Source organism: Polyodon spathula, chromosome 8, assembly GCF_017654505.1.
Source record: "Polyodon spathula isolate WHYD16114869_AA chromosome 8, ASM1765450v1, whole genome shotgun sequence".
Classification (NCBI taxonomy): Eukaryota; Metazoa; Chordata; class Actinopteri; order Acipenseriformes; family Polyodontidae; genus Polyodon; species Polyodon spathula.
The window spans coordinates 50,684,204-50,694,203 of record NC_054541.1 but is presented as its reverse complement, the minus strand read 5'-3'; the positions used below and the strand labels follow the sequence as shown (position 1 = coordinate 50,694,203).

The following is a 10,000-nucleotide window of genomic DNA, read 5'->3' as shown; positions in this document are numbered from 1 at the left end:
ATTCTCTCAGTGTGCTGTGTAATATCTGCTTTGATATTCTCTCAGTGTGCTGTGTAATATCTGCTTTGATATTCTCTCAGTGTGCTGTGTAATATCTGCTTTGATATTCTCTCAGTGTGCTGTGTAATATCTGCTTTGATATTCTCTCTGTGTGCTGTGTAATATCTGCTTTGATATTCTCTCTGTGTGCTGTGTAATATCTGCTTTGATATTCTCTCAGTGTGCCGTGTAATATCTGCTTTGATATTCTCTCAGTGTGCTGTGTAATATCTGCTTTGATATTCTCTCAGTGTGCTGTGTAATATCTGCTTTGATATTCTCTCAGTGTGCTGTGTAATATCTGCTTTGATATTCTCTCAGTGTGCCGTGTAATATCTGCTTTGATATTCTCTCAGTGTGCTGTGTAATATCTGCTTTGATATTCTCTCTGTGTGCTGTGTAATATCTGCTTTGATATTCTCTCTGTGTGCTGTGTAATATCTGCTTTGATATTCTCTCAGTGTGCCGTGTAATATCTGCTTTGATATTCTCTCAGTGTGCCGTGTAATATCTGCTTTGATATTCTCTCAGTGTGCTGTGTAATATCTGCTTTGATATTCTCTCAGTGTGCTGTGTAATATCTGCTTTGATATTCTCTCAGTGTGCTGTGTAATATCTGCTTTGATATTCTCTCAGTGTGCTGTGTAATATCTGCTTTGATATTCTCCAGACCTGCCTGCCCGGGATGCCGAGCTGCCCTGAGTTCACGTCCCCCAGCGTGTACCACCCCTCCGAGTTCACCAGCTGGAGGAGGGTCACACTGCCCCTGCCTTACAAGACCTGGTGAGTGGCATGCACTGACACAAACACTCACACTGACACACACACATACTGACACACACTGATTCGCGCTCCGCTAATGAAAATTCATGTCTTCTGTTCTTTTTTTCTGATGAGTTTAGGGGCATTTGCATGAAAGCATTGCCTAATGAGATGCACAGCTGTGTCCATGCCAGCTCAACTAAACAAATCAACACATAACAAGAGTCTGAGAGGCTACCGATATGAAACCCTAGACAGAGCTGGCACAGAGCACACTTAATGAAGCCCCTTCAGAGGGAGAGGGGAGAGGGGAGGACTGGGTGCTAGCAGGATCAGATTCTAATTCCTCATCATGCTCGGGCAATGCTTTCCCATTTCAAATCAGTATTATTTTAAGTAAATGAATAATTTCGTATGCAGTGGAGTGTGCTTAACATGTTTCAACCCCATGGCATATGGAATGTGCTTTTACAGCATGTTCAATACAGAACACCTAATCTGAGCAGAAACTCCACTTTCAGTGGGTCTGTCTCCTGCTTTATTGCTTCAGTTTCAGATAATACTTGGATGCTGTTTTTAAATAACAGACAGGATTTTACAATGAGTTCAAATATAATCAAGAGGAATTCTGGCTGTTCCACCGGGACTGAAATGGATCCAGGCCTGTATCTCAATGCATTACCTGCAGCTCATTAGAAAGCTGTAGTCTTGAATGACCCCGGTCTGAACCCCTGCCTCTGGGACACTGTGACCTGGAGGGGCTGCTTGCTGAGCCCCCCCCAGACCCCTCAGTTAAATGGAAGTGTCCTAATTTGATTTCCATTGTTACGGGGGGTGGAATGGGTTATGTGACCTGGGAGACTGGAATTTAAATAGTTATTAACTGCTCCAGCCCCTTTCCTTCTCCCTCAACACCTGACAGGCTGTCAGAGGTCAGGGTGTGCAATCTCGCCGGGTCAGCTGAGCAGTAAACTAACGCCAGGACCGGACTGCTGCATCTTAAATCAAGTCCCCAGTGCCACCACCTCTCGCTCTCAATAATTCACTTTCCTCAAATCTCCAATAATCTCCAGAGCGCTCCTCTGGGAGTGCGCAGCTGCTGGTACTGATTCCCCTTGTTACTGCATTACACAGAGATTCGGAACTGTTTAGCTGCCCCTGCAGCCTCAGTGGGGCTGATGGAAACGGCAGCCCCCTCACTTCACTGGCTAGCAGGGTCACAGGGAAACAGAGGTTAACAGTCTAAATCCTAAAGATTCAATGCATCTGTACAAGGACATACTCAAACCTTGTACGCTTCTCTAACCACTGAGCTAGTCAAACCCACTGCCTTCCACATTGCAGCCCAGCGCTTTCTATAACCACTGAGCTACTCAAACACACTGCCTTCCACACTGCAGCCCAGCGCTTTCTATAAGCACTGAGCTACTCAAACACACTGCCTTCCACACTGCAGCCCAGCGCTTTCTATAACCACTGAGCTACTCAAACACACTGCCTTCCACACTGCAGCCCAGCGCTTTCTATAACCACTGAGCTACTCAAACACACTGCCTTCCACACTGCAGCCCAGCGCTTTCTATAACCACTGAGCTACTCAAACACACTGCCTTCCACACTGCAGCCCAGCGCTTTCTATAAGCACTGAGCTACTCAAACACACTGCAGCCCAGCGCTTTCTGTAAGCACTGAGCTACTCAAACACACTGCAGCCCAGTGCTTTCTATAAGCACTGAGCTACTCAAACACACTGCAGCCCAGCGCTTTCTATAAGCACTGAGCTACTCAAACACACTGCCTTCCACACTGCAGCCCAATGCTTTCTATAAGTATTGAGCTACTCAAACCCACTGCCTTCCACACTGCAGCCCAGCGCTTTCTATAAGCACTGAGCTACTCAAATACACTGCCTTCCACACTGCAGCCCAGCACTTTCTCCTGACCCTGACCCTGGTGTGTTTGACTCCTCAGGTCCAGTGCGACCCGGTTCCGCTGGATCCAGAGTTACTACACGGGTCCAGATGAGTGGGCTCTGGACAGCATCTACATCGGGCAGCAGTGCTCTCACATGTGCCACGGGCATGGCTGGTGTAACCACGGCCTCTGCAGGTAGGCCTGGCTGAGCTCAGTGTGTGCATGTGCATGCATGTGAGTGTGTGAGTAAGAGTGAGTGTGTACGTGCATGTGTGAGTGTGAGTAAGAGTGTGTGCATGCATGTGTGAGTGTGTGTGTGCGTGCATGTGTGAGTGTGAGTGAGTGTGTTGATATGTGCAGCGCATGTCCCTGTCTCTTATAATATTAGACTAAGGCTCCTGCTTTAAACTTCTCTTACATTACTTTATTTCTCTCTTCTCTTTCTCTCATTCTGTCTCCCTCTCCCCTCTTCCTCTCCATCATTACCTCGTTACTGTTTCTCGTTCTCTCTCACACTGTTTCTACTCTACCTCTCGTTCCTCCTGCCTCTTGTTTTGTCCTTCCCTTGCGCTCTCTTTCTGTTTTCCTCTCCCCCCTCTCTCTCACTCCCTCTCTCTAGCTGTGACGAGGGATTCACTGGTCCGGACTGCCAGCCCGAAGCACCCCTCTCCTCCAACGTCATGTCGGACTTTGAGTCCCAGAATGCACTGCTCAGCACCTGGCAGGAGGTGCTTGGTGGAGAGCTGGTGAAGCCGGAGCAGGGCTGTGGGGTTATCTCCTCGGGGTCATCGCTATACTTCAGCAAGGTGAGCGACCTGGCACTGCACACTCATCCAGGGCAATACAGACCCAGTCTGACTAACACACTCCCATCCAGAACAATACAGTCCCAGTCTGACTAACACACTCCCATCCAGAACAATACAGACCCAGTCAGACTGACACACTCCCATCCAGAACAATACAGACCCAGTCTGACTAACACACTCCCATCCAGAACAATACAGTCCCAGTCTGACTAACACACTCCCATCCAGAACAATACAGACCCAGTCTGACTGACACACTCCCATCCAGAACAATACAGACCCAGTCTGACTGACACACTCCCATCCAGAACAATACAGACCCAGTCTGACTGACACACTCCCATCCAGAACAATACAGACCCAGTCTGACTGACACACTCCCATCCAGAACAATACAGACCCAGTCAGACTGACACACTCCCATCCAGACACAGACCCAGTCAGACTCACCATCCAGAACAATACAGACCCAGTCTGACTGACACACTCCCATCCAGAACAATACAGACCCAGTCTGACTGACACACTCCCATCCAGAACAATACAGACCCAGTCTGACTGACACACTCCCATCCAGAACAATACAGACCCAGTCTGACTGACACACTCCCATCCAGAACAATACAGACCCAGTCTGACTGACACACTCCCATCCAGAACAATACAGACCCAGTCTGACTGACACACTCCCATCCAGAACAATACAGACCCAGTCTGACTGACACACTCCCATCCAGAACAATACAGACCCAGTCTGACTGACACACTCCCATCCAGAACAATACAGACCCAGTCAGACTGACACACTCCCATCCAGAACAATACAGACCCAGTCTGACTGACACACTCCCATCCAGAACAATACAGACCCAGTCAGACTGACACACTCCCATCCAGAACAATACAGACCCAGTCAGACTGACACACTCCCATCCAGAACAATACAGACCCAGTCAGACTGACACACTCCCATCCAGAACAATACAGACCCAGTCAGACTGACACACTCCCATCCAGAACAATACAGACCCAGTCAGACTGACACACTCCCATCCAGAACAATACAGACCCAGTCAGACTGACACACTCCCATCCAGAACAATACAGACCCAGTCAGACTGACACACTCCCATCCAGAACAATACAGACCCAGTCTGACTGACACACTCCCATCCAGAACAATACAGACCCAGTCTGACTGACACACTCCCATCCAGAACAATACAGACCCAGTCAGACTGACACACTCCCATCCAGAACAATACAGACCCAGTCTGACTGACACACTCCCATCCAGAACAATACAGACCCAGTCTGACTGACACACTCCCATCCAGAACAATACAGACCCAGTCTGACTGACACACTCCCATCCAGAACAATACAGACCCAGTCTGACTGACACACTCCCATCCAGAACAATACAGACCCAGTCAGAGTCCCATCCAGACTGACACACTGACACCATCCAGAACAATACAGACCCAGTCTGACTGACACACTCCCATCCAGAACAATACAGACCCAGTCTGACTGACACACTCCCATCCAGAACAATACAGACCCAGTCTGACTGACACACTCCCATCCAGAACAATACAGACCCAGTCAGACTGACACACTCCCATCCAGAACAATACAGACCCAGTCTGACTGACACACTCCCATCCAGAACAATACAGACCCAGTCTGACTGACACACTCCCATCCAGGACAATACAGACCCAGTCTGACTGACACACTCCCATCCAGAACAATACAGACCCAGTCTGACTGACACACTCCCATCCAGAACAATACAGACCCAGTCAGACTGACACACTCCCATCCAGAACAATACAGACCCAGTCAGACTGACACACTCCCATCCAGAACAATACAGACCCAGTCTGACTGACACACTCCCATCCAGAACAATACAGACCCAGTCAGACTGACACACTCCCATCCAGAACAATACAGACCCAGTCAGACTGACACACTCCCATCCAGAACAATACAGACCCAGTCTGACTGACACACTCCCATCCAGAACAATACAGACCCAGTCAGACTGACACACTCCCATCCAGAACAATACAGACCCAGTCTGACTGACACACTCCCATCCAGAACAATACAGACCCAGTCAGACTGACACACTCCCATCCAGAACAATACAGACCCAGTCTGACTGACACACTCCCATCCAGAACAATACAGACCCAGTCTGACTGACACACTCCCATCCAGAACAATACAGACCCAGTCTGACTGACACACTCCCATCCAGAACAATACAGACCCAGTCAGACTGACACACTCCCATCCAGAACAATACAGACCCAGTCAGACTGACACACTCCCATCCAGAACAATACAGACCCAGTCAGACTGACACACTCCCATCCAGAACAATACAGACCCAGTCAGACTGACACACTCCCATCCAGAACAATACAGACCCAGTCTGACTGACACACTCCCATCCAGAACAATACAGACCCAGTCAGACTGACACACTCCCATCCAGAACAATACAGACCCAGTCAGACTGACACACTCCCATCCAGAACAATACTATACAGACAAAACGAAAATCATTTTCTGTGCAACAAAGCTGGAAACAACATTGATCGTTTGAAAAGCAAGCATGAACGCAGGCATATTTCTGTCGGGACTCGTGAATACAGGTTGTCGAAAAGCACACTATGTTTACTTGTTAAGCAAGGATGCGGCAAAGCAAAATTCAATAAAAAAAAAAAAAAAAAATCAAATCAAAATTGAGGATCTGGTAAACTTTTCATGCCAAACTTTTCACGTCAGGATGATTTGAAATAAACGCTCCGTTTGGGATTCTTGCGTGTTGGATTGTGGTTTTGTGCGCTTTGAAATGATTCGTGTCAGATTGATTTTGACTAAATGTTCCGCTTCTATTCGAGATTTGTGCTTGTTGTACTGCGTTTTAATTCTTTAACAAACAGGATAAAGCAAAGGCAGAATAATGCATACAAGAGACGAGCAGGTACGTGTGATTCTACTTGTATTCAGAATCTCAGTTTATCCTTCATTTTGATTGTCCTTTCGCTATAACCAACCCCTCGATATCACGAACAAAAAGCTTGGACCCCAACAAGTTCGTTATAGCAAGGGTGTACTGTATGTATGTATTTTTGTATGTGTGTGTGTATATATATATATATATATATATATAGAGAGAGAGAGAGAGAGAGAGAGAGAGAGAGAGAGAGAGAGAGAGAGAGAGACGCACACACAGTGAATAATGAACGAGAGCTATAGCTCATCATTAAGCTATTAACACATATGAGGTGTGGGCCTCATAGTATTTCCAAAACGTCACCCTTAAATATCTTATTGAAGCAGGAAGATGAATGGCAATGAGAATTTAACCTCCTCTGAGAACTCGGAAATCTCAGTTTGGGGAGTGCTGGCAGCCAGCATTGAAACAGCAGTAAAGTACCCTCTTGTGGTGAAAGATTGGACTGCACCACTCCAGAAATTGCCAGAATCACAGGAAGGTAGGCACAAAGCAATAGGCAGGTAGGTAGGTATGTGCCTTATTACCATTAAGAAAAAATATTTTATACTTTGTGGCAGTGATTCCAGCCCTACTGTTATTGAGGTCTCTCCCTATCTCTCCCTTTCCCCCTCTCCCCTGCAGGCGGGGCGCAGGCAGCTGGTGAGCTGGGATCTGGAGACGAGCTGGGTGGACTTCCTGCAGTTCTACCTGCGCGTGGGGGGGGAGACGGCAGAGTGCAACCACGCCGACAACCGCGAGGAGGGGGTGCTGCTGCAGTACAGCAACAATGGGGGCATCACCTGGGGGCTGCTGGCTGAGATGTACTTCTCTGACTTCACCAAACCCAGGTACAGCAGAGCGAGAGGGAGAGTGAGAGAGGTGGAGTGAGAGGACTATAGAAATGAGAGGAGGTGTGAGAGGGAGAGTGAGAGAGTGAGAGGACTATAGAAATGAGAGGAGGTGTGAGAGGGAGAGTGGGTGGACTATAGGAGGGAAAGGGAGTGTGAAAGCGAGCAGTACATACAGTGCCTTGCAAAAGTATTCAGACCCCTGACCAATTTTCTCATATTACCGAATTACAAATAGTACATTGAAATTTCGTTCTGTTTGATATTTTATTTTTAAACACTGAAACTCAGAATTATTTATTGTAAGGTGACATTGGTTTTATGTTGGTAAATATTTTTAAGAAAAATAAAAAACTGAAATATTTTGCTTGCATAAGTATTCATCCCCTGTGCTGTGGAACCTCCCAGTTTGAACCGATGAAAGAAATTGCCCTAACGAGGACACAATTACCTTACCATTGGCCTCCACCTGTGAACCATTAAAGTTGCTGTCACATTTTCTGGATAAAAACCCCACTGTTGAAGGATCATTGGTAAGGCTGTGAATCTGAAGGAAAATGAAGACCAAAGCATTCTACAGAAGTTAGAGGTAAATTAATACAAATGCATAGATTAGGGAAAGGGTACAAAATAATATCCAAGTGTTTGGATATCCCAGTGAGCACAGTTGGATCAATAATCAGGAAGTGGAAGCTGCATCCCACCACCCAGGCACTGCCAAGAAAAGGCCATCCCTCAAAACTCAGCGCTCAAACAAGAAGGAGACTTGTGAGAGAAGCCACAGAGAGGCCAACAATCACTTTGAAGGAGCTACAGAGTTCAGTGGCTGGGAGTGGAGTAATGGTGCACCAGTCAACCATGTGAAGTGCTCTGCATAACACTGGCCTGTATGGGAGGGTGGCAAGAAAGAAGCCGTTACTCAAAAAGCACCATCTGAAAGCACGTCTGAAGTTTGCCAGAAAGCATGAGAGTGACCCAGCTGCGATGTGGGAAAAGGTTTTGTGGTCAGATGAGACCAAGATAGAGCTTTTTGGCCAAAACTCAAAGCGCTATGTGTGGCGCAAACCTAACACTGCCCATGCCTCAAGACACACCATCCCTACAGTGAAGTATGGTGGTGGCAGCATCATGCTGTGGGGATGCTTCTCATCAGCAGGGACTGGGCATCTTGTTACAATTGAAGGAAGAATGGATGGAGCAAAATACAGGAAACTACTGCAAGAGAATCTGCTTCAGTCTGCTAAAAAACTGAAGCTTGGGAGGAAATTCACCTTTCAGCGGGACAATGATCCCAAGCACAAGGCCAAAGCAACATTGGAGTGGCTCAAGAACAAAAAGGTGAATGTCCTACAGTGGCCCAGTCAAAGTCCTGATCTCAATCCCATCGAGAATCTGTGGCACTATTTGAAAATTGTGGTCCACAAGTGTCGTCCAACCAACTTGAACAACCTGGAGCAAATCTGCCAAGAAGAATGGGCCAAAATCACTCCAACACTGTGTGCAAAGCTGGTACATACTTACCCCAAAAGACTTAAAGCTGTTATTGCAGCGAAAGGTGGTTCTACCAAATATTAATGTGTGGGAGTTGAATACTTATGCAAGCAAGATATTTTAGTTTTTTATTTTTCTTAAAAATATTTCCCAACATAAAACCAATGTCACCTTACAATAATTGATTTTGAGTTTAAGTGTTTTAAAATAAAATATCGAACAGAATGAAATTTCAGTGTTCATTTGTAATTTGGTAATATGAGAGAATTGGTCAGGGGTCTGAATACTTTTGCAAGACACTGTATATAACTGTTGGGGCCACTTCAAGGGGAGTGAGTGAGTGTAGTTTGTTGGAGTCACAGTCGTTCTTGTGGAGAGTCTCGCAGTGATAGACCCTGTCTTGTCTCCAGGTTTGTGTACTACGAGCTCCCTGAAGCTGCGAAGACCTCCTGCACGCGCTTCCGCTGGTGGCAGCCGATGCATTCTGGGGAAGGGTACGACCAGTGGGCCATCGATGACATCATCATCCTCTCTGAGAGGGAGAAGCAGATCATCCCAGTCGCTAACCCGACCCTGCCCCAGGTAACTGAGCTAACCCGACCCTGCCCCAGGTAACTGAGCTACCCAGACCCTGCCCCAGGTAACTGAGCTGCCCGACCCTGCCCCAGGTAACTGAGCTACCCCGACCCTGCCCCAGTTAACTGAGCTAACCCGACCCTGCCCCAGGTAACTGAGCTAACCCGACCCTGCCCCAGGTAACTGAGCTACCCCGACCCTGCCCCAGGTAACTGAGCTACCCCGACCCTGCCCCAGGTAACTGTAACTGAGCTACCCCGACCCTGCCCCAGGTAACTGAGCTACCCCGACCCTGCCCCAGGTAACTGAGCTACCCCGACCCTGCCCCAGGTAACTGAGCTAACCCGACCCTGCCCCAGGTAACTGAGCTAACCCGACCCTGCCCCAGGTAACTGAGCTACCCCGACCCTGCCCCAGGTAACTGAGCTAACCCGACCCTGCCCCAGGTAACTGAGCTAACCCGACCCTGCCCCAGGTAACTGAGCTAACCCGACCCTGCCCCAGGTAACTGAGCTAACCCGACCCTGCCCCAGGTAACTGAG

The 10,000-nt window shown here is 47.8% G+C and overlaps 1 protein-coding gene across 1 annotated transcript in view; it reads left to right on the top strand.

Annotated features, from left to right (window-relative positions):
* Positions 1-10,000, top strand: part of LOC121320131 (reelin-like) — a 170,826-nt gene that overhangs the window by 106,283 nt on the left and 54,543 nt on the right. Inside the window, exons 24-28 of the mRNA XM_041258389.1 lie at positions 710-822; positions 2,773-2,910; positions 3,335-3,521; positions 7,186-7,391; positions 9,293-9,464. Coding sequence (XP_041114323.1) covers positions 710-822; positions 2,773-2,910; positions 3,335-3,521; positions 7,186-7,391; positions 9,293-9,464 — 816 coding nt within the window. The remainder of the gene's footprint in view (positions 1-709; positions 823-2,772; positions 2,911-3,334; positions 3,522-7,185; positions 7,392-9,292; positions 9,465-10,000) is intronic.